The sequence below is a fragment of the Passer domesticus genome, unplaced genomic scaffold (genome assembly GCF_036417665.1).
Source record: "Passer domesticus isolate bPasDom1 unplaced genomic scaffold, bPasDom1.hap1 HAP1_SCAFFOLD_44, whole genome shotgun sequence".
Classification (NCBI taxonomy): domain Eukaryota; kingdom Metazoa; phylum Chordata; class Aves; order Passeriformes; family Passeridae; genus Passer; species Passer domesticus.
In genome coordinates, this window is record NW_026990160.1 from 2265697 (window position 1) to 2290468 (window position 24772).

A 24772-nucleotide genomic window follows, 5' to 3' on the forward strand; every position below is an offset into this window, starting at 1 on the left:
ATGACATAAATGCAGAAGAAATCTGACTTGAACACAATGAGTTCAGCTTTACAGCAGGAAGCTGAGGGCAAAGTGTGGCCCAGCAGGTGCTGGGCAGTTCATGGCTGCAGAGTTTTTTGTCTCCACTGGAGATTCCTGCAGTGAACACAAATCCTTCTGCTCCCCAGGAGAGGGAAATGAGACCAAGAAGAAAAGCTAACTGCTTTCTACAATGACATCCCTCTAACAGCCACCTTCTGCCCTCATCTTTGCTCTGCCCACTTGCAATCAAATAAATGGCTCTCAAGAACACAAGAGTGACTTCTGGCCTTGACCATATGGTATGTGACCTCAGCATATGATTTTGGAAAGAAAACAGTGCTCCTTGAGGAACACCCCGAGTAAGGCAGCTGGCAGAGGCCTCAGAGCAGTGCAGATCTCTCACTCACACCATGCTCAAAGCTGCAGCAGAGCTAAAGCCCTCCCACACTGCAGTGCAGCTGCAGCCCTGGTGCTGAAGCGTCTCTGGCTGGACTCTGCCCGTACCTGGATGTCCTGGTGTCCCTGGGGCAGGATGGTCCCTTGGCTGGGAGTGATTGTAAACTCCCGGGGCTCCACATACAAGTGAATGCCCTTCCTCCAGGCTGGGTCACTGTGGCAGCGGATCTGATCGACGCTGTCCACGGCCGGCTGCGTGCCATCGAACGACATGCGGAGCTGGAACGTCACGGGCACCGGGGAGCTGTTAGTGAGCCGGCAGCGCTGGGTGTAGGGAAAGCCTAGGAAAGGACACCAACATCCATTGAGGCTCCCACTGTGGCATGACTCCTGCTGGGAATGGCCTGGCACGATGAAAGTGGCACTGGAGTTCAGCTCTGGATTATCTGAACTACAGCTCACCCAGAAGCTGCATGAGGAATGAATCGTCACTCAGTTCCCTTTGACACACATTGCAGACTGCAGCCTTGAAAATGCCCACTCCTAGCCCTGCTGAACACTGCAAGCTTCTCTCTTGGCGATGGGAAGGAGCTGCCTCACCTGCCCCAAACCAGCACCAGTGATCTCCCAGTGATGAGTGTGCACCCAGACCGAGCATTTCCTCTGAGAATTCAAGCTGTCAAAATCCCTGTTCAGCCTGCCAACACTCCCACCCTTTTCAAGATAGATAAACAGTGAGTCAGCATTGAGAAGAAGCTACAGCAAAAGACAGTGAGGATGGAATCAGGAACTAGAATGTGAGGCAAAGCACCCCAGTGCACCTTCTCTCTGCAGGATCCTTAAGGCATCTCTTGGTTTGGGCCAAACAGACTGAGCACGAGACAGCTCAGAGCCCACTCAACTGGGGGCACACCCAAGCCTTGCTTGGAGATTGGCAATGAGGAACCAGGTCCCACCTCACCCACCAAACGGGGACATCACACCCATGCTGCTCACTGGGATTGCTGCCTGCAAGGCTTTACCCCACTGGAGCTCTGGGATTTGCTTTCCATGCTGGAAAGCCAGAGATGCAGCCACTCATGGTGGGGATGTCCTGCGGAGCCCGGAGAGCAGCCACAAGCTGCTCTGCAGTGGACATCTGGCTGGGCTGGCCAGCTCTGTGGGGAGGAGACTTCTCCCCAGGCCTGCTCATCAAGAGGCACTGGAACACAGATGGGGAGAAAAAACAACTGCAGCTGCAGCCCAGAGCTTCTCTGTGCCCATCCCAGTGACCACTGACCAGGGACGCAAGACAGGAAAAACAAGGACAAACACAGATGGCAAAACCTGCAATGAGACTGAGCTCACGGCATGCAGACAACAGTCAACAGTTCCAAAGAAGCAAAATACAACAGCTGCCTTCAGCTGAAGAGACCTTAGGAATGAAAGCAGATCCAGCAGGATCAATCTCCTGGTTCAGAACCATAGTTCCATTGGTTGCCTTTCTTGTTTCATTTCTTCAAAAAGGCAACTTGACAAGTGCCTCCATGGTGATGCAGGGCAGGACAGAAGCAGCTCAGGAAAGGCAAGTAGTTTCCTTAAAAAGTCCATGACCTTCCTTGTTCTGGGTTCAGGCTTGGTAGTGAATGCTCCCCTTGGTCTGGGAAGGGGGATAGGGGTTTTGGGGGTTTTGGCCCTGGGGGTGGGCTTTTCCCTTGGGGGTTTTTGGCAGCTGTGGCGTGATGCCGTGGGCGCTGTGCAGTGGGAGCTGAGGCTGGGCAGGGAGCGGAGCTTCCCTTCCTCCCGCTCGGGGATGGGAGCTCGGCCGCGTGCTGCTGCGGGAGGTTGTGTGCTTGGCCCCGGGGCTGCCCTGGCTGCAGCTCAGCCTGGCACCCACCCTGCCTGCCTTCCCCGCTGCTGCCTGCTGCTCTGAGCCACTGCCCACATGCCCCTGCCCTCTGTCCCTCTGCAAAAGGAGCATTTCCCTCCTTCCCTCCTTCCCTGCCGCTGCCGGCTGGCAGGGGATCACTGCCCTGCCAGAGCCCACAGCTCCTCCTGCTGGGATCCTCACTGCACCAAAGGGAAAAAACGGGACTTGGCGGCTGGCAAACATCTGCTCTTGTTCTCTGGGCTCTCCTGACATAGTCTAGGAAAGAACTGTTATTCCTTTCCCCATCGTTTGAGCCCTGTAATTTCAAAGGTATCATCATTTGGAGGGAGGGGCTCATCTTTCCATTCCAGGAAGATCCCCACCTTTCTTGGCAGATATCTGTCTTTTCAAGCAGGACAGAGACACCAGAAAATCCTGACTTTCTCTGCCTTGCTTCTGTTTGATCTGACAATGGCCAAATGCTCCCTGCGGCACCAGCAGCCCTGCAGTTCCCACCCTGAAGAGGCTGCTGGGGCAGAGCAGGAGGGAGGGATGCTTTTCCCTTGGAAGGCACAGATCCCTCCCGCTGTGTCCCAGCCCAGGCAGCACTCACCAAAGGAGATGTCCCCGAAGTCGAGCTCAGGGAGGTCGAAGTGCAAACTGGGTCCAGTGACGCTGCCCCTGCATGGCGAGGACAGAGCAGGAAATGCCTTGGTTCAAGGAATTGCAAAGCTCCGGCTGGCGTGGCTCGGGGGCACAAACCTGGTGTCAGGGCACCGTGCCTTTCAAACCAGCACACACCATGTGCTCAGCACAGTGCCCCTGGGCACAGGAGGCAGCTAAAGCCAAGTGGCCAGCAGCCAGCAGCCACTGATGGGCTCTGGGCACAGGGCAGGCAGGAAAAGCCCCCGGGATGCTGCTGGTCCCATGAAGGACCCTGAACACACAGCCAGACATGGCTCCGGGCCTCAGTTTCCCCATCTGCAATGGGATGGGCATCAAGGTGTCCCCACAAACTTCTGTAACCAGCCCTTCCAGCCACAGGTTCCTGCTTTGCTACTTCTTAGCTGGAACTGCTGTTCCCATGGAGGAGCTTTCTCAGCAGAGTTTGACCCACACCATCATTACAGACACAGTTGTGAGCCATGAACCCAGGGCAGCCCCAAACATCCTCTGAAAAGAGCAGCAACACTTCTACACAGGGCACAGATGAATCCTAGAGGAAAGGACCAGCTTGTCAGCAGTGCAGCAGATGGCACAGCCAAGAGCAACAGCTTCAACAACCAAACAAGGGGGTCCTGAATCTAGCACAGCACCTCACCTGTCCTTGAACTCAGCAGACACACTGCAAAAGTCACCAACGCCCACTGAAAGCAGCACTTGGAGCTGCACAACACTCACCAGTTGATTTCATGGCTGATGCCAATCCATGCCCTCTCTGCCTTGTGGTTAAAAATCAAGGCCCAGTGACCTGTGCCTTCTGTTGGATTCACAGCACTGCCCCTGGCTCTGCTCCACACATCTCAACAAAAGACACCTGCCCTTGCTCAAGGAGAAAGCTGCTGATGCACAAACATCCCATGGCCACTTTGGGGGAGGGACAGAGGAGAATCACTTATTGGATGGTGGAAGGTTCCCTCTTGATCTCCAAAATAAAAAAGCAGCACTTTTCCTCCAAAATCAAAGCCATCACCATTCTTTCTCCACTGGGGGCAGACCTACTCACCACTTTGCTCTTGCTAAGTAATAATTTCCTTGTTCTTTTTCATCCATCTCCCTTATCTTATTGCCATAATCCAGTGCAGATTGCTTTCATTTCTTCACTGCCTTGCCCCAGTGCCTCCCAAGAGCAGCAGCCTAGCTCCAAAGCTGCAGAGCAGCCAGCATCAGCTCTCCTGCTCCCACTGCATTATCCTAGCAGCCCATGGCTCAGGCTGGCAGGGACAAGGCCTCGTGCTGCTGTGGTGCTGAGCACTGAGCTCTGCCTCCCCTATCATCACCCCTTGTCCCTTGTGCTGGGCCAGGATGATCTCTTGCCATGGCACCAGCCCAGGGGATGGTGCCCAAGTCCTTGGCACAGTTCCTGCTGCACAGTTCCCTGACTCCCACATCAGCCCTTGCCTGGCTGTGCACAGGAGGCACCAGAGCCCTCTGGGCACAGCAGCTGGGAGCACAGCTTGTCCCCCACAGCATGGCCATGGGAGGGGAGGTGAGGCTGCTGCTGCCCATCTGGCATGGATTATTGACAGAAGTTTTTAAAAGCACTGCTGCTGCTGCAGAATGCCCCAGGCTGGCCCATCTCCAAAGCCCTGGGGGCCTTGCTGGCTCTTCAGCTGGGACATCCCAGAGCAGCTGCTGCCCAAAGCTGATCCATCCCACTGCCTGCCATGGCCCAGGGCAGAGGGAGATCCCTGCAGGGAGGAGTCATTCCAGCTCCAGGTACCACACAGGGCAGCAGGCATCCTCCCACTAAAGCAGTGCCAGCATCAGAGCAGAGATGAAGACCTCAGCAAACACCTTTTCTCTCTGCTCCACCCCAACAGGGGGTAGCTGGGGCATGTCCCAGAGACAGCTCCAGATGTGCCCACCAAGCTCCCAGGGTCCTTACCTGATGGTCAGGATGGCAGGCGTAGGAGATCCAGCCACACTGAACCGGAATTCTTCCTCAAACCTCCCCAACACGGTGGCACTGAAGGAGATCTGGAGAGTCTGGCTCCCACCTGCTGCAATGATGCCCTCCTGGGGTGCCAACTTGAAGCCCAAGCCCGCCTTTGTGGCTGAAGGGATGTAGCTGAAGGGAGCATCAAGAGCTCCTTGGTTGATCAGGTTCACCTGCAGCAGCAAGAAGGCAAAGTGGAAATCCATGTGGAATATTCCCTTCTTGGGAGTTATTGTCTAAGGATGCAATGAACAGCCAGAAAAGGCAGAAGATGCTTTGTGCTGCTGAATGGCAGAAGTCAAAAGATACAAGAGGACAAGTTCTGCCTTTGGGTTTGCATGCAATGCAGTGGCAGCTGCACAGAGCTGCAGTCACCCTGGGGTTATCCCATGGACACAGAGCAGTGCACCTCTGGGCAGCATCACCCAGCTCATGGAGACCTGGCCCTGAGAGCAACGTGGGGTGGTTGCAGCTGCCTAGTGAATCAGCACTGAGCTGCTGCTGGCCCAGCCAGCACAGCTCCAACAGCACCATCACCTCATTCACCTTTTCCCACACCATGAAAACAAGACATTGATAATGAGGCATCAGCATCAAAATGTACAGACAGCACCATCTTTTGGTAGAGAAAACTCGTGGTGTATTTCTCTTCCCCAGCCAAGCTTTTGAAAGTGTTTGCCCTGATGCAGTGCCTCATTTCCTGCCTCTTTTCAGTTGCTCTTTCATGAGTTTTTTACAGGCTTGACACTATTGGGGGGTGGAGGCAAATAGGTAGAAAAATCCTGTTCTTTATTCCCAGGAACACTTTTCTCTTTCCAGAGCCAGAGATGCACCAAGGCTGAAGTGTGGTGAGGGACTGGTCAGCAAGGGACAGAACTCCCAAGGCTTTCCTGGGACTTCCAGGAATGAGCAGGAGACCCTTGACTGGAAGCTGTTGGCAGTGGACTGAAGCTCAAAGGCAGCCAGTTGGTTCCAGCTGCTTCTGCAGAGCCCAGTCCAAAGGTGCCTTGTGTCTGGCACTGCCACAAAAGCCTCTGAACATGCAGCTTTTGCACCCAGTGCTGGTTTCACCTGCCAAGGCCTTGTTTTGCAGGAAGCCTCCCAGCTGATCCCTAAGGAAGGCTGCCCAAAAGCAGGGGCTGGGGCTTCATGAACAACAGACACACCTTTCTGACCCCCCAGACTGGACCAGCACATCAAATATTCCCTGCTCACAACTGCCCAGGCTGGCAGGAATTCCACAGCTCCACCAGGCTTGCTGCTGCCTCAGGAGCCATCAGCATCCATCCCCAGCCCTGCTGCTCACCTCACAGACATGGGGGGTGTTGACAAAAATGTCCCCAAGCTCCAGAGTGTCAGAGCTGAGCTCAACCAAGGGTCCTTGGCCTTCCCCTCTGAGCTGCAGGGGCAGCCTGCTCTCACGGCCTGGGGAGAGATGTCCATTTCAGTACAAGCATTCCCTCTGTCACAGTGTCTTTTCCAGGCTGCCTCAGTGCTAGTCCCTGACTCTGAGCTGGATGCCACCAGCTCCTGATGCTGCAGGACAAGATATGGACCCTTCTCTTCCCTCAGCAGATATCCCTTGGGGCTGACTTCTAATTCCTAACCCATTCCTCGGGCTGGTTTCCAATTGGAGCCACAAGTTTGCTGAGTTTCAAACATCTCTGGGGTCCTGGAGTGGCAGACCAAGGAGTAATGGGTAGAAATTGAAAGAAAGGAAATTTAGGTTAGATATTTGGGATGACATTTTTTCCTGTGAGGGTGGTGAGACACTGGAGCAGGTTCCCCACGGAAGTTGTGCAGGTCCCAGCCCTGCAAGTGTTCAAAGCCAGGCTGGATGGGGCTTGCAGCTACCTGCTCTAGGGGGAGGTGTCCCTGCCCATGGCAGGGGCCTTGGCACTAGATGATCTTTAAGGTCCACTCCATCCTTAACATCCTAGGATTCTGTGCTTTCCTTCCCATGCACCTAGAGGAGCTTGGAAATCCATTCAGTGAAGGCACAAAGCTCATCCAGAGCTGGGCAATTACCAAACTACCTGGCCCAGCAGCACAGGACTTTGTTGCCCAAGTCCTCACCTTCTGACCCTCAGCACTGGGCTCTGTTTCCACAGACTGAGAGCTGCAAGGTGACAGCTCCCACACAGGGAGAGAAGCAGCTGCTGGCCAAGGCTGCTCCTTCTACCAACAGCCTGGGCTCAGTGGGGCTCAGCCCCCTCTGCTCTGGTGCTGTCTGGCCAGTGGGAGCTGATCCAGGCTCAGGGAGCACATTTCTAACCCAGCTCCTGCCACCTGATGATGGATCCATGTCCAGTGGAGCCATCCTGGAGGCCAGGGGCCTGCAGGGGCTTAGTGCTTGTTCACTGAAGCTGCTCTGCTCTGCAGCTCTCTGGCCTTTGAGGAAATGCCAGCAAAGGCATGGCATGAAAACCTCTCCCTGCACTGCCTGGGCTGTGCTGGGATCAGGAACCCAGACACAGCACTCTGAGCCCTGCCTTGCACGGGACACTCCCTGGGAGCTGCAGGGCCACTGGGGATGTGCCAGCACTGCCCTGCTGGCCAGGGACTCTTCCCAGCACTGCCAGGGCAGCCCAGTGGGCTCAGGCTTGCACCATGGCTGCACTGAGGGGTAGAAGCAGGGCAAAGGAGCTGCACCTGAGATGCTGCAATAAGCCATACTTTGATACTCCACTGCTTCCAGGGGTTTGAAAGTCATCTTGATTTTGGCCAAACCATCCGGCTCGATTTCTCCCTCCTACAACAGAAACAGAAAAACATTTCTCTTCAAACTTCACATTTCTTGTTTTCAACCATAGTCCTGTAAGCCTTTGTTTAGAGCGTCAGTGATGAGTGAACAACACAAGGAGCCCAAGGAAACCCTGCAAAGGCAGCTCAACACAGTGCTGGAAGCTCTCAGTGCTGGTCAGGTCCCACTCTCCACAATTTCCTACTGCTCTGACACAAGCTCTTGCTCACATCATGCTGCTGTCAGCTGCACTGGGATGTAACTGCCAATGTGCACTGGTGGCTCTTCACAAGGAGAGATCATGATCCCCTTCCCCAGAAATAAAAATATTAGTTTAACCTGTTTTGAAAGAAAGCAGAGGTTGGGATTATTCTGGGCTTTACTCCAAGGGGAGAAGGGATTTTGCACTGTGCACACACCAGGCATTCATCATCTCTCACAATGCCAGTGCTCAGAATCAGGGCTCTGGCTGATGGCAGCACGTGGCAGTTGGCTTGCACAAACAGAAAAGCAAAAGGTTTTCTGTCCCTGTGTGCAGGAGAACTCAAAAGGCCCAGTGAAACCTTCCAGCCTTGTGTCCAGGCTCACAGATGACACTGGAAGGGACACTCATAAATAGTGCAAGGCGTGGTTACAGGAGGCCATTGGCATTTCTGGGATTAACCTTGGGCTGAGTTTGGCCTCCTTTTCCCAGCCAGCCATTGCCAGCTTCAGGTCAGTGTGTGAGCTGGCAGTGCTGCAACAGCCTCTGCTGAGCCCCACGTGTGGGGGCAGCCCCTGCCTACAAGAACTGCTCCCTGTGACACTGCAAGGACACGCACGGAGTGCCCTGAGCTCCAGCCCTGGCAGCAGAGCTGGGCTTTGTCAGGCTCCCAGCCCTGCCTTGACCCTCCAGGCCAGAAATGCTTTGAGCATTTTAGCATTTTTAGGTGAGCTCTGCAGCTGCACCAGAAACTCAATGCCCTCCCTCCCAGCATGTGGGACCAGCTGAGGATCTGCCCAGTGACCACAGCCAGGGTTGCAGTGGGTGGGAAGAGGAAGAGGGGGAGGAGGAGGAGGAAGAGGAGGAAAATGAGGTTCTCAGCTATCACTTACCATTGGCTCAATGACAGAAACGTCATCAGAGAACATGGGGTCCTGGTGCACCTTTGCCATCTCCCACGGGGCCCTCAGGCTGGCAGCACGATCTTCACAAGAGCCCTTCTCCTTCCCTGTTTCTTTCTCCTCCATTAATTTTTCCTGCCGCAGCTCTCTCTGTGACTGCCCAAAAAGACTCTGCCTGCAGCCAGAGGAGAGACAAAGCCAGCAGGTCGTTTAATAAGCCACAGATTTGCAGAGAGAAGTGCGAGTGCAGGAGAGCAAAGCACCTGGGGAGGAGCAGCAGTGTGACAGATGAGCAATGCCACGACTGACTCTCACCATTAACAGACAAATACCATGTCTATAGGTTAAGAAAAGGGTTTTTTACCCCCTGAGTTGTTACCAAGGGACAGCTGGGGTTGGGATATTTGGGAGGGTCGGCTTGTCACCATGGTGGCATCTGACCTCCAATCAAGATTGGAGGAAGTGAACTCCACCACAGGACAGTGAAGAAGGGGTCGATGGTCAGAATTTTGGGAGAGGCTAAAGGGTTAAAAGGCAAAACCTCCATTGTGTGGGTGAGCACACCTGGGGAAAATCCTTCCGTAACATCTTCTCTATCCAGTCTTCTGTTGTATTTTTGATAAGGTTTAATCAACCTTTCTAAACTTAGGAAAAGTGAGTGGCTATTTCTCACAAGCAGCCGCTCCCCAGCAAGGGCTGACCCCAAGCCCTGGGGGTCTCAGAGGGATCACAGGATAACTTGCTGTTCACTGGCACAGCAGGTAGTTTTACTCCACACCTGCAGGCTCAGGAGAGCTTTCCAAAGCCAGAATCCCTCAAGGGAACCTCCTGGCTCAAAGCCTCTGCCAAAACTGAGGGACAATCCACCAGCCACTTCAAGTGGCTTTTCCTCCCACTGAGCTGCTGGGGGAGGCAGATAAAGATTATGGAGCAGGACTTCCCTGGGGAGGGGAGACAGAGTTGGGTTGCAGCTCCATGTTACCAGCACTGTGAAAAATGCCTATTATATTATTGGCTTTTTGCAAATAGTAAAATGAATACTATATGTGTGATGTTGGAAAGTGATGTTGTATTAATCCTTTTTTACAGACCAAGGAATAATAACTGTTGAATTTGCAGTGTGGTTCTTTGGTGTGTTTTACCTTGAAAAGATCCTGATTGAGCCTAAAAAGGGCACATTTTAGCAGTACTTCAATGAAAGCTACGCTAAGAAAGGGAGCAGTCAAAACTCTGAAAGAGTGCAAATGCACATTAGAGCAATACAGTGACATGGAAACCCAAAAGGAGGATGCCATATACACTCTGAAGGATCCAATCCCAGCTCAATGAAGCACCATGAACAGGAGCACATCAAGGAAGCAGAACAGGAGGTTTCTGTGTATTTACCAGCAATGCAGTCTGGGACTGTGGGTTGTCACCCATGCTGGTAACTGTTTGCTTGGCCCAGCAGAGAAACTCTGTGCAATGTGTTGGAAATAATTATGCAGATGTGTTGGTGCACTTTGGATTTAACAGCAGCAATCAGGATTGATCACCAGGTGAACAGCTCTTGCCTGACAAACACAAGACTCTCTGCTTTGATGCTCAGGGAGAGCTCAGGGGAAATGTGCTTCTGCCCAGGAGCTGATGGCCTTTGTGCTTTTGTACAGCCCCACTGAGGAAACAAAAGTTCCTGGCCTTGGTGCTTTGCTGCTGCTCAATCTGTCACTTCCAAGTGTCTTCTGGGGACTTTGGTGATGAATGCATCACACACAAAAATAAAGAGAACTTCTGCCAAGCTGAACTTTGTTCATGTCAGCAGTGATGAACTTGCTTCAGGTTCAGCTCATGAAGGACCTATTGCTGCAATGATGGGCCTGCCCAGTTCCCATTACCACTGGTGAGAACATCCCTGCTGGCTGAGGGAGAAGCCTTAGGACAGCAGTGCTTATGTGCTGGATGTGAGGCTTTGGAGAGAGGGGTGGAAAGACAAGGCCCCAGCAGCCCCAGAGCTCCTGCATGTGCTCCAGGGCTGATGCCAGGGCTGCTGCAGCTCTCTGCTGGGGCTCGGGGATCAGTGCCTGCTCTGGGCAAGGCACAGCATTTTGTTCTTATTCTTCTGCCAAAAATTTCACTGGAACAGAGAAGCTGCCAGTTAAGGGAATCCCTGGCCACACTTCAGCACTCCATTCCATTCCATTCCATTCCATTCCATTCCATTCCATTCCATTCCATTCCATCCCATCCCATTCCATTCCATTCCATTCCATCCCATTCCATTCCATCCCATTCCATTCCATTCCATCCCATTCCGTTCCGTTCCGTTCCGTTCCGTTCCGTTCCGTTCCATTCCATTCCATTCCATTCCATTCCATTCCATTCCCACTGCTGCCCCATGTTACATGCTCCTGCCCTCAGATGGCAGGATGGCAATAACACTCCTGGGGGAGACTTCAGGGCTTGCCTGAGAAAGAAGGGATCTTCTTCCTTTCAAATTATCAGGAGAAGAGGATCCAGCCAAGTTCAGGACTCAGTTTTCAGGACTGAAAAACCAAGTGCAAATCAGCCCCTGCATCTCCTACATCCCAGCCCGGGCTGTACCCACCAGACTCCTCTGTTTCTGCTGGAGCAGTCATCTCTCACACAGACCTGGCTCCCCAAGACCCAAGGACACAAGCTCTACAGCTGAACTTAACTCCTCTGAATTTCAGCCAACATCACTAAGCTGTTCCCTGAGCCCACAGATAGAAGAGCTGTGAAGGAGACATCCCTGACATTGGAATAACCAAATGAAAATACCAGTGCCAATAGATGGGGCTGGCAAGCTAAATTTTTGGCCTTTTATCTGTGAATTGTGAGCTGTTCCTTAAGATAGTTCTCATCCTGTTAGAGCTACCCTTTCAATGAATCACTACTGCACCCTGACAGGCACTACCGCACTACTGACAGGCAGAAAAGATAAGGTATGGAGAGGGTTTCAATAGGTTGTTTTCTTCTGCTTTTTAACTAGGGCCCTTTGTATGTTTGTTTCCTTGCATGGCATCTAAAGGCAGGTCCAGATCTCCCAATGGCACCTGGCAATCCCCAGACACTGCTCTTGCTTTGAGCAGTGTGTCTGCTCAGATGATTGCCAGAGCTCCCCTCCAAAAGTTATTCTATACTTTTCTCTTCTAAATCAGGCCAATTGCTTTTCAAATATTCACTAAATGTCTCATATTTCCTACACACCTCTGCAAGTACCCATGGGCATGTGGTATATTGATAGGCATTAGAGGAGCTCGACCTTCATGAAAGTTCCCAAGGAAGAATTCATGATCTTTTGTCAAACACTTAAACCAAAATGAAAAAAAAACAGCAGAAACACAGGAACTTCAGAGTATTCAAAAAGAAATCTCAATGAAAAGGGGGCACCACCTTATTCAGAGATTTAAATCATCTGTTTGAAATTTTAAACTGGCTTTCAAAGGTTCATCATGGAACACAAGAGGTGACTGATGCCCTCAGCTGACAAGGGAAAGCAGATCAGCTTCAGGAACAGGACTGCACTGGCTGCCTGCAGCACAGCTCATGTTGGGCATCTGATGAAGGGATCCCTGCAAAGCCACGTGCCTGTGGCCTCCCAGAGAATGGCTCTGTTTGGCTGACAGTGCTGAGAAAGCATTTCAGGAGCTGCTTGTGCTCAGCAGGGTGCAAGCCAGCTGCCAACATGTTGCAGCAGCCTCCAGGAAAGCTGGGACAGAGAAAGCTCAAAGGCTGCATCCTGCTAAGAACACTGAAGGCAAGAGCAGCTGCCATCCATCCTACTCCCTTCCAGCCAGGGCTGCAGGGATGCTCAGGCTCCTTTTGTTGCTCTTTCCCAGCCCTGTTATCACCCAAAGGTGTTTTGCACAAGGACAGATCCTCACCTCTGGGTGCTCAGCTGGAAACGAGCTTCCAGGTTCCCGGTGTTGTGGAGCAGCAGAGTCTTCTGGCTGCTGCACTTCACTGGACATGTGGAGAAGTCCAGCTGGTCAGGGAAGTCCAGGATAGCTCGGGCAGCAATGGCCCGAATTGGCACCACTATCCTTTCCCTTTCAGTGACACAGAGCAGCTCGTGGGAATAATCCTGCAGGAAATAGAAACTGCCTCAGCACAGGGCATTTAGTGCCGTCCCCATGGCAGAAGAAAAACCATTTCCTATAACCCTTCAAGGGCATCAATTTACCTATCCCACCCTAAATGAACACTAAGCTCTACTGATATGTCACATTTTAGAGGCACTAGCGCACTTTGCAAAACCTATCTCAGTGGCATTAAGCTCTTCTGTCACTTGGTCATCCAGAGAACTGCCCTAGGCCACCATCATTTCTACTCTACATTTTAATGATGTTAAAGAATTCCTAAGTCCCTTCTAAGGAACATGGAGCTAGGGAACACAGGACATTCCTCTTTAGCTTTCTATATTCCCACTGTTTGAGAATAGGACAAAGTGTTCAACTGACTCGAAGCAGAAAAAAAAAGATGAGAAAACAGCTGCACCCAAAGAGATCCTGCACCTCTGGCTTGGTGTAGAAACATCAGCTGCCTCAGAACTCCCCTCCAACTTTGCCTCTCCAACCAAGTCAGGAGGAGAACAGTGCTAAGAGGCAGCAGGATGCTGCTGGAAAGAGCCTCTCTTTGTTTCCCTGCAAGGCTTCCTCCCTTCCATGCCATGTCCTCAACCCTTCGGTATGAACAAGCCCCCAGATCACAACACTGACCCCCCAGATCCCAGCACTGAGATCAGACCTGCCCGGGCCTCAGCACTGCTGTTCAAACCTCCAGGCAAAAGCACCTTTGGCACGCAATGGGTGCCAGCTGACAGAGCAAGCACAGGCACAGGCATGAAGACAGAGGCACAGCAGTGTCACTGCCACGGGCTCTGGGCTCACAGCTCTGCCTGCAGCTTGCACCTGCCCTACACCAGCTCCTGCAGGCAGCTGTCCAAGTCCCTGCAGCTCAGCAACCTCCTGCTGGCCAAGGGCACCCAGAGCCCAGGGTGCCTGTGCCAGGCCGGGCTCACGGGCACAGCACATCCTCTGCCCTGGCCCTGCAGCTGCACCATGCTCACTTGTGCTCTGGCACAGCACAGCTGCAAGGCTGCAGAAGAGAGGCTGGGAAAAAGCACCTTCCTTGCTCCAGCCCAGGGGGAGGCAGGGAAGCTGTTGCCAGGCAGGAAGGAGGAAAGCTCTCTGACCTCTTTGTTCCTCCAGTGTTTTCCATCATCATGAAACCTCTTCCACTGTACCTAGAGATGGCCCAACATCTATCAACAGCCCTCTGTCATTTTCATCCTGCTCCCTGGGCATCTTCCCTTGGCAATGCTCAGGGATGTGCAGGGAGGGGAAGCAGAGCCTGTCAGGCCTGGCTGCAGTGCCTGGCAGCCCGTGCCAAGCTGGGACTGGCTGCAGGCTGCCTGCCCACGGCCTGGAGCCAAGCTCCCAGCATGGAATGGGCTGCACCCAGAGTGCAGGGAAAACAGTGGCTTTGGAGAGCATTCTGTGTTTTGGCTCCTCCAGGCTCACCTTGTTCTCGCCGGGGCTGAAGCGGATGCGCACAGGGACAGACACGGCCGGCACCAGGAGATGGTAGGCATCGTTGGAGCCCATGACCTGGAAGTAAGGTGATCTCTCCATGGAGACCTTCACCACATGAGGAAACTGCAGGAAAGACATGAAACAATGACTTTGTCACTTGTGGAAACAGGATGAGAGGAGACCTGTCCATGCCCTGGTGTCATCCCTCCTTGACCCCTTTTCCAAAGCACTTTCAGCTGTGCATGTACAGGCACACAATTCATGAGGCTGAACTCAAATTCCTTCTGTCTGGCTCCAGCATTCTGACCAGGCCCAGTAGGGCGGTGCCTGGTGGGAAGGAAGGGCCGAGCAGGTCAGCAGCAGCAGGATGGAGACAGAGCACCTGAACCAAGTCATCTGCACATTCAACAAGGCCAAAAAACCTGCTGGCTCCTGCCAGCACACAGCCATGCAGTCATGTTCCAGAGGGGGAATGTGCTCCCTGAAAGCAAACCAGCACATTGTCCTGGGGGAAGGAAGAAATTCCCTTCTAGTACATCAGGTTTGGGTAGGGATGTTCTGAGGATACAGTCATGCAGGCAGACCAGCAAGAAAGGAGACCAAACACTGTGGCCTTACTGGGAATAAATGCAAACCTGAAAAGCCAAAGAAGGAACACAGCAGGACAACCCCTAAAACAAGGAGATGGCAAAGAGAATTTAAATGGGCAGTAAAGCAGCAAGGAAGAGTCATAAAACCATGAGAGCAATCAGCTTGTCAAAAGTGACAGAAACACAGACAGGCTGTGCCTATCACTATGGGCTTAAAGGCATTTTCTGCCTGGAGAAACAGGACCAGCAGTGTGGTTCCAATACTGAAAGACAATTTTGGCTCTCCAGGGATTCTTGCTGCCTGTGCAGGCAAGCTGGGCTGCTGGGCATTCCTGCCTGCAGCCATCATGCCAGGTTCTGCCCTCTGGGATACACAGACACAGCAAACAAGCATTTTCTAGCACACTGATATCATCAACCAATGAGCACCAAAATGCTCTCAACAAGTCTAAACCAGATGACTTTGACTCCCTCCTGTCTCTTCTCACCAGCCCACTCTTGGCACAAGCCTCTTTTTAGAAAATGTTTTCCCTGACTGAAATTCCAATGGTCTCCGTTTTCCTCTTTACAATGGAACACAACTGCTGACATTTTTCAACTTTTCCCCTCAAAGCTGTCTTGGCAAACTGCAAAACAACCACAATTTCTACAAGTGAAGGTGAAAACCTCCAGGAGCACATGGCTTTGGATGTGCTGTGGTTCTCCAAAGGGAAAGCAGAGCACAGTGTTGCTGTTGCTTTTGGAAAAGCTGAGCAGAGCTGGATGAAGCTTAGCAGGAGCCTCAAGTGGCACCTAAAGGGCTCCCTCTGCTTCTGCTACGTCAGTCTGATTCCAGGGCTGTTTCAGAACACACTTCCTGCAGTGCCAATGCCATTAATGAAAAGTTATTCCAGCATAAAGTGCAGAAGACTCAGCCCCTGAGCTTTGACTGTGAGCTGCACAAAGGGAGCCCAACAGGCTGAGAGAGGCAGAGGAGCCAAGATTAACCAAGGAGACACAGGAGGTGGTAAACACTCAAGGCAAAGCACGAGAGCAGATAAGAACTGTACAGGCCTCAACACTCCCACCAATCCAGAGCTTTCAAGAGAAGGCACCTCCTTTGGGACAGATACCGTCAACACATGGCCAAAGTCAGGGGAGAATTCCCAGCACAGGAAGGTTTCCACCATCTTGCAGAACAAAGGTGCTGAGACATTTTCTTCTGGACGTGCTGCAGCAGATACCCTGCTTTGCTGTACACTTCGGGAATTACAGCTCTCTCCTCTTCCAGCACAGTGTTAAAGCTCTGTAGAAACCTAGGCCAGGGCACTGGGAATATTTCTCTGTCTGCACTGGGCTGTCCTGACCCCCGGGGGAGCACTGACTTTGACCCTCATTCATGGAGAAACTTTCTTAGACATCAATATAGGCTAGAATCCACAAAAGCGTGGAATAGATTATAGAGAGTAGTGTAGGTGTATCACCTGCTGAGAAATTTAGATTTTGGGATTTTTGTGGATAGAAGCAAGATGGAGGGCACAGAGTGTCATCCTGAATTTCTTCTTCATGCATCTTCTTCCTTCTTCTTCATGGGTTTGGGTGGCATTGTGTAATTGGGCAGAAAAGTCCACATTGCATGCTTCCAGGGATCAGTTATTGGCTTAAAAGGGAAAATAATCCAGGTGTCCTTTCTGAATTGGATAGCTTAGTCTTAAAAGACTTTGTAACAAGAGATTGTTAGCCATTTTGTGCCTTGCTGATGACAAGCTGCCGAACTCATGGTTGTGAGACTGTTTTACTGATAAGAAATAATAAACACCTGAGTCTGAACGTGAACTACCATCTCGAGTGCCTTCAATCCCGACCCAGAGAAACTGATAAAGCTCCATGTCCCAGCACTTACCTTGTCCACATTCATGAGAGACACTGTCATTTCAGAGACATCATGAGTGTTGAAGTTCTGAAATATCACCTCTGGTGGGGAAATCTGCAACAAGTTCTGCTTTGGGGGAGCTGACGGCAGCTGGAGAGGCGAGAGAGAGCAGGGACAGCTTCAGCTGCTGGGAGGAAGGCTCATGAAGGACAATCTTACACTGACCCCAGTGAAGTGCAGACTCTGGGGGAGCACATCTGCCCAGCCCACACTGGGCAAACAGTGGCTCACCCACCTCTGCTCGGAGCTGATGGAGAGCTGCTGGCCACGCAGAGCAGGCTCCAGCCAAGCTGCTCTTTTGACATGTATTTCTCCAGCTTTCATTCTCCACAATCCCAGGCAGCACTTACCTTAAGCACAGCCCTGTGCCCATGCGGTCACAGAGCTCTGGGGCACTGCCTGAGCACTCATGGAGTAAGTAAAACCCATACATTTACATCAGATTCCATGGGAAACGATTTTGCGATGTCCTTCACTCTGACACAGGGAAACCGAGGCCCACACAACTGCAAATACCTTTTTTGATCTAGAGCTTAGGCACCAGTAGCAGAGGAGGTGTGAGAGATGAGGTGATATTTGGCTGAAGCCAAAAGGTTATCAAGTTAAAGAATGAAAGTTGTTGATTCTCTGTGTTGTTTGGGGTTTGGATTTGTTCAGGTTGGTTTGTTGGGTGTTGCTGTGAGAGGAACAGGGTTGAAGACCTGACCAAAAGGAAGCAGGGTGAGAGGGGAGGGGACAGAAAAACTGGCGTTTGGAGGGAATGGAAGTTCCCAAGTACCCATCCAAAGGGCAAGGGGACAGAACAGCCCTCACCGGGTATAAAGGGGATAGAAAGATTGCCATTTTCTCAGAGGCTGTGTTTGTTCATCTCCAGGGGGAGGGAGACACACCCGGCTCAGCTGAGTCCTTACTAATAAACAGTTTCCTTTTGCTTCAATGATTTTGTCCCCTTTCATTGTATTTAAAAGTGAGTGCGTTTCTAACAGAGGTAAAGGCAAAAATAAAATAACACAGAAGTTAGGAAAAAGACAAATGAAGTGAATGCTGAATGAGGATACGGTTCAGTTATTTTCTCAGCAACTTGGGTAAAAGTAGAGTTGGTATCTCCTTTTTCCATGAGCTTTAAATAGGTGCTTTCTTGTCATTATTGCTACCTTACTTGATACCATTGTAGAGGCATGTCTGGAATGACACAACAGCAGCAAATGCTTCTGGAGCAGAGACATTACTTGGAGAAAATTCTCCCCTTCTCCAGCACACTGCTGTCACTGCAGAGACACCAGCAGCTCTCCTGTGTGACTCCAGGGCAGACACAGCCTGCTGAAGGGAGTGCCTGCAGCACACTGTCCCCCAGTTGTGCCCTTCCCTGAGGTGTTCCCAACGCCCCTCTCCAAGGCAATCCTTAACCAGTGTGTTCAATGTCTCTTGCTGCCAATTCACTGCTCAACAGTGTGATAAATGAATGGGATTCGTGCTAACAATTGTAACTATATCGATATTTTAGAAAATATATGTTAAAAAGTCCTAGAGGAAAAGGATATGTAATTAGTGTCACAAAACAGATGTTTTCAGACGTTCATGAGAAAATAGGAGACAGGATGTAGTGTGAGATAAGTAAAATCCCAAAACGGAATAGGCCTCGGGATAATTAAAGAATTGGCCTTGAAATGGACAAAATTAGGATGATTCTAGGTGTTTATGAAATAATATAGCTTATTTTTGGAATATAATGCTGGCTTCTATAACACAAGACCTGGGACGCATGTGCAGCCTGTGGGGTTGTTCAAAGGACAGTGACGATGAGGAGAAGCCTTCGTCGGAAGCAACCAGTGAAAAGCCAAAAGACCCCTTGGAAACAAGCTGAGCATGCACTGTGCAGTACAGTGACATAGATTTCAAGAATTGAAAACAGGAGGAGATTTACAAAAAATTGTTGATGAACATGTATGAGCATACAATATATAAGTTGTGTTTGGGTTCTTTTCTCTTTTGTACGGGAGGCAGGGTGAGAAACCCCCCCATACCCTGATTGTACCCCAATCAGTTTTGCTTGTGCTTTATCCTAACCACTGCCAAATTATTTTGTATCTATTTGATTACATTTGATTACATAATTTTATATAAAATTGCTCCTCAATTAAAATTGCTGCTAAATTCTAATTTTGTGGTTTATTAAATTAGACATATAGGACCTCATTCATAACAACAGTCCACCTTGGTCACCTACCCTTTTGGACTGTGCTTTCTACTGAGCCAGTTCTGTCACAAAAGCAGCTTGAAACACACCTCTAAGTAGGCACTGATCCACAGAAAGCACATCCACACCCCTCTGCCCAGGCTGAGTCCCCTGCACATCTGGCAGCCTGCAAAATCTAACACCCCGTCAGGGTCCAACACATTGTTCCAACCCAAAGCAGGAATGCAATTGGTTTTGCTAAATCTGAAGGAATTCCTGCAGGTCCTGGGCCTTCCAAGGCCAACGCTGCCACTGTGGAGGGAATCCTGTGACCCCGAGCGTTTGATGGTGACCACACCAAAGCAAGAGGTGGCTCCTTCAGCAGGAGAATGGCACATGGCAATGCTGTGCCTTTGTGTCCCCAGCCTTCCCCCATTGTTTTAGCAATGGCAGCCACACTCCAGCACAGCCCAGCAGCTGCAGCAGAGGTTATTTGTGTTGCCCCAGTGCACATCAGGACTCCCAGTCCACCACTGCCAGCAGCTTGCAATGACAACAGCACCTGGACACGGAGGTGTTTTGCTGGAGGCAAGCCTGTCACAAGCACACACCCTCTTCAAACTTGCCATCAAGCAGAAAGGAAAAGAGCAGGAAAAGTCTACCTTTGGACCAGTCTTGCTCAGGCCTACCCATGGGCCAATTCTGGGCAGAATCCTCCCCCCAGTGCTGGCCTCCTTCTTCGTGCTGAGAAACTTCTCCTGCTGGAACTTAGAGGGAAGAAGCTGAAAGGCAAAACAAACCCAAAAAAAAAAACCATATCAGCAAGAAGCTCAGAGATGTGCTTGTTCAGAAAGGCATTTCTTGAGCAAGTGGCACTGGTGAATAATTTATGATCACAGCCACTAGGACACTTCTGGAAGCCCTGTAAGTTGCTTGCTGAAATGCATAGCAAGAATAAATTAATAATACAGGGTGCAATACACATACTCCAACCACATGGCTGTGGCCCATTAGTCTCTCTGTGATCTGATGTGACATGTTTGGGGATTTCTGCTCTTTGGCCATTTGTTTCCTCTTATGTTTCATAGGATTGAGGCAGTGACCTTTACAGAGAGCGGGAAGGAGCTCTCAGAACTGCCCCAACTCCATCCCTGCACAACACTCACAACTCACAGCCAGGAGACAGCACTGCTGGCTGAGTCCAAGAGAAGCAAGAAAGAAAAGCTGTACCAAGAGGGAGGTGCACAGGAATGTGTCCAAGTTTTAGCTCTCTCTGTTAATGAGCATTTGTTTCCTCTGTCTGGGCTGACAGAGCCCTCCAGAGAAGAAAACAGAGGCATCTCCTTGGCAGAGCCTCAGCAGTGGGACATCTTCAGCCAAGTGAGCTCCAGACAGCAAGGGACCTTGGTGGCCCTGACTGCAGTGCTGCCTGCAGGGCTGGAGCTGTGCCCACCCAGGAGCTGAGAGAGAGCAGCTGCTTTGGGAGCTCTTCTGGCTGGGACCAGCCGTGGCTCTCAAGGCTTTGGGCAGAGTTTGAGCTCTCCCCCCCACATGCCCAGGTGCCCAAGGGCAGTTTGGTCACAGCAGCACAGGGCAGTGCCCAGCCTGACAGAAGGAATTCCTGTGGCAAAGGGCAGGCACAGAAGCACATGCTGAGGGCTTCAGCTGCACATTGCTTTCACTTGGCTCCCGTGGCACAGCCAGGCAAGGTGCTGGGCTGTCCCTGAAACATCACACACTGTTCCCTACTCCACCAGGACAGCCCCCACCAACAGCAGCACTGCACAAAGAGCTGGGCAGGGGCTCTGCAGCTTCCCAGCGCTGCTGGACAACAGGGGCAGGGACACCAGGGACACCAGGGCACTTGCCAGCCTGAGCACAGCCCCACTGGCTACTCACAGTGTTAGGCTGCAGTCTTTCCCTCAGCAAAAGACGAGGTGTTGGTGTCTTTTTTGGGAATCCAGAAGCCATTTTGAAGGGAGGATGTCACAGAGGAGCAACAAGGCCTCAGCAAAACTGGAAGGAGAGCAATGGAACTCTGAAAATCCAGAACCCAATTCATGACACACTCAAGGCATATATGCTGCTAAACATTTTATATCATTTGAAAGTAGCTAAGTGCTTGCTCGGCATAAGTAGCTAGTATTGTTAGGCCTCTAGTTGGACTTTATTTGGACTAGATGGCTCCCTTGTGCAATTCAAAAATGGATCTTGCTGAAACCTGGAGCTAAAAAGCTGAACATTAATAATGCTTAGAGCAGACACAGCTGTAGCTTAAATATTACTTAAAATCAGCTTGAGTGGGCCTCCTCTTCTTTAGGCTAAACACCCCCTGCTCTCTCAGCTGCTCCTCACTGGACTTGGAAGAGACTGCAATGTTATGGCTCGTGGCTTAAATATTGCTATAAAGGACGTTTTGCCCACTGTGACAAAACTCTATAAAGAAGCTGAGAGCACCCAAGCCCACCCTTCCCTGAAAATGCCTCCTGACTGGAACTTGGGACTGGGAGTTCAGCCCCACAAGGGAACTTGAGACAAGATAAAGGTGACATTATTGTCCCATTAGCTCAGGTCTCCAGAGAAGTGAACAAGGCCAAGGGAGAAAAATAGATCCACAACAAAGCCAAAGCCAGCAGCTGTCCTGAAAATGAGCACTGTCTGCCTTCAGGCTGGGCAGGTCATAGCCACAGACTGCTCTGCTGAGGCCAGGTTTGCACACAAACCTCCCATCAACAGAGGGGCAGGAGGAAATTTAGGGTCTGTGGCACAACCTCTGGTAAGGGGCAGTGGACACCCATCCTCCCTCACACAAACTGGCTCAGCTCTACAACCCCCACCCCCAGAAGGCCACATCCAGGGGACATTCCCATCAGGGGCATTTCAGGGGGTGTCATAGCCCATCAAAGACCCCCACAGTGCCCCCAGAGCCATTCCTGAGCCCTTGCACCAGATGATTGCAGGACATGCAAAGTAGCACAACATATCCAAAAATCCACAACCCAATTCATGGCAGACTCAAAGGATATACTGGTGCTAACGTTTTTCTATTATTTGAAAGTAGCAATAGACAGTCAAACTTGCCCCACCCCAGGGAGGTACCTGGGAGGTCCCACCTTGCCCAAATCTGCATTCATCCATTGGAATCTTACATTTTGCAATACCTCACCACAGAGAAGATCAGAAGAGGATTTTATGGTATGCCAATGGGATCCATGGAATGGTGATATTTTTTACTTAATCTGTCATTCTCTTTCTTCCCCCTCTTCCCAACCCCATCTCCACCCCCTTCACCCCACCCCCCCCGCCTTTTTCCATTCCTTTCTCTCTCTTCCTCACATTTACTGTTCCATAAAATCCAAACTACTGACTTTGGCAAATTGCCTCATTTGCACCTCAATTCAGAGGCCTCTTCCTAATAATTTTAATAACCAGATGATAACAACCCATGGAAACTTGAACAGAACTCATTCACCTTGAAGCAGTTTAAGCAATCACTATAGGGAAAAAAAAGTATAGATGAGTACATTTAGAAAATGTTGCATTTCTTTTCTTTGCAAGAAAAAAGCACAATCAGTAGACGAACTATTGTTCATCCACTCAGCTGTGCATGCCACTGCACTGCTGCACCAGAAGACTGGCATTATCCCATCCTGTATTTCCCTTTGGCATTCTCTCTCAGAGTGCACATGAGACAAAACCAAACAGTTCAACTTTAGTCAATCTTTACCTTCAAAGGAAATCCACGCTCTTTTCCAGAGGCCAATGCTCTGCACGTTGAGGAATCCTCTGCAGAGTCCAATGCTCCGCGAATTGAGGACTCCTAGCAGAGGCCAATGCTCTGCACGTGCAGGATGTTGTTTGCAGAGGCCAATGCTCTGCACGTTCAGGAATTCTCAGCGGGGCACAATGCTCCCTGAATTCAAAGGACTCGCTGGCAGAGACCAATGCTCCGCGAACAATTCACTTGGCGAATGGCCCAGTGTAGCTGCCTGTACGAGCCCAGGCTGTGCACACCCAGCCAGGGCCGCGTTCTCGGGCAACTGAGGCCGCGCCGCTGTCACAGACGCTGCCGCCTGCGCGGTTACCAGGCAACCGCGGCGCCCGAACCTCGGGGCCGGGCCGGGTTCCAGCGGGGCTGGGCGGGTTCAGGGGGGGCCGGGAGGGTTCAGTGGGGGCCGGGCGGGTTCCGGCGAGGCCGGGCCGGGTTCAGGCGGGGCCGGGCCGGGGCCGGGCCGCAGTGATTTTCAAATAAGATTCTCAATTGAACTACTGCCATAACTTTCTGAAGAGTCTTTCTGTAAGTATTAGCGAAAGCCTAAAATGTGGTGCTAGAGGCACCTCTGTCAGGTCTGTCCCTTGCTCTCTGTGTAGCACTAGTGTTCTGTCCCGGCTGGAACAGCCGGAGGGGCTGAGCGAGCTGGGAAAGGGGCTCAGCCTGGAGAGGAGGAGGCTCGGGGGGACCTTGTGGCTCTGCACAGCTCCCTGGCAGGAGGGCGCTGTGGGTTCGGGAAGCGCCGGAGCGGCGTGGTTCCCTCTCTCCTCTCCCGCTCAACCTCTTCCTCCCTCCCTCCTCCTCCTCCCCCGTTTCCGAAGCCCTCGCAGCCCGCGGGAGGAGCGGAGATGGAGCCGGGACAGGGCGGAATGCAGAGAGGGGATGCCAGGAGTAGGAGTGACTGGGCTGTACTGGGACCATACTGGGATCATGCTGGGAGGGAGTAGGAGCAGCACGATGGCTGCAGCCAGGCCATGCAGGGCCTCCTGCCAAGGGGAATGATTTCAGACAAGTGCTGACTGCGTGGGAGAAGGTGTTTTGTGGTGGAGGGCTGAGTTATCACTGAAGTTTTTCACTTCTGATACTTGGAAATATCAGTGTCATTTTGTCAGTAAGGAGCACACTCAGTGCCTGAGACATCTCCATCTCCACCTGCTTCACAACTCCACTGGAAGGCAGATGAAAATTATTTCCTTGTAAATGACCTGTTTTCACCAAATTCTGCAAACTCTTACTGAGGCTCTTTGCCATGAAGTTGATTTTCTATTTATTTTTTCCTTTTTTTTTTTTTTTTTTTTTTTTTTTTTTTTTTTTTTTTAAATAAGAATTGCTTTCTCCTTGCAAATGTTAAGTAAATTTTTCCCTGCCTGGGATGTCAGGAGGTGCACATCCTGTACAGAAACACTCCCCAACTGCATCAATAACCTTTCTGTACTGCTCAATGAGTACTAGAAAACTGCAGAGCAGTTACTTGGCAATCAATTCTCCATCTCTGAGAAATCCTAATTTACAAGGAGCATGTGACGAACTCCCTCCTCTGCAATCAGGAGTTGGCAGTGCCCATTCTTCTGCAAATTTATGGGTTCAGCAGAATAATATCATAGGAACAGAAATGTTCTGCAGCATTCCTGCTTGGTTTGCTCCTCATTTTGTGGGGCAGACAGCAGCCTTCTACAGCCCTAAAAAGGACAGGGAATTTTCTGGACTGGAAAGAAAAGCATCCGTGAGAGAGGCAGAATGTGATGCTGTTACCCATGGCTGGTGTTCCCACCTCTGTTGTCAAATTTCCCTCCCTTGCTGCCTTGGGGCATCTGAGTAATGGGTGGTTTGTAGTGATGTTCTCCTAATTGAAATCAGTCAAGAGTTTGTGGACTTATTTCCAGCATGAAAACAACCCCTGTTTTGCTGGTTGTATGAGGGAAAAAATTATTTCAGGCAGAGAGAGGACAGAAAGAGGTGAGAGACCACTGAATTTTTTCCATCTGGCTGCAGGGAGGGAGAACAGTTGTGGTGTGG

At 51.2% G+C, this 24772-nt stretch overlaps 1 protein-coding gene across 2 annotated transcripts; it reads right to left on the reverse strand.

Annotated features, from left to right (window-relative positions):
• Positions 1 to 553: 553 nt before the first annotated feature.
• Positions 554 to 23006, reverse strand: LOC135292743 (hydrocephalus-inducing protein-like). Of its 2 annotated transcripts, none has more exons than XM_064406840.1 (11): positions 22712 to 23006; positions 20884 to 21000; positions 19647 to 19766; positions 16779 to 16898; positions 14295 to 14429; positions 12657 to 12856; positions 8764 to 8947; positions 7578 to 7677; positions 6232 to 6350; positions 4875 to 5098; positions 554 to 758 (listed from the first exon to the last, which is right to left on the reverse strand). In XM_064406840.1, the coding sequence occupies exons 2-11, from the start codon at positions 20953 to 20955 to the stop codon at positions 725 to 727; spliced, it is 1308 nt and encodes a 435-aa protein (XP_064262910.1). In that variant the 5' UTR covers positions 20956 to 21000; positions 22712 to 23006; the 3' UTR covers positions 554 to 724. The 2 variants fall into 2 exon arrangements, with proteins under 2 accessions (XP_064262910.1, XP_064262909.1); XM_064406839.1 differs by lacking the exon at positions 554 to 758 and adding an exon at positions 2457 to 2947.
• Between the last annotated feature and the right edge of the window lie 1766 nt (positions 23007 to 24772).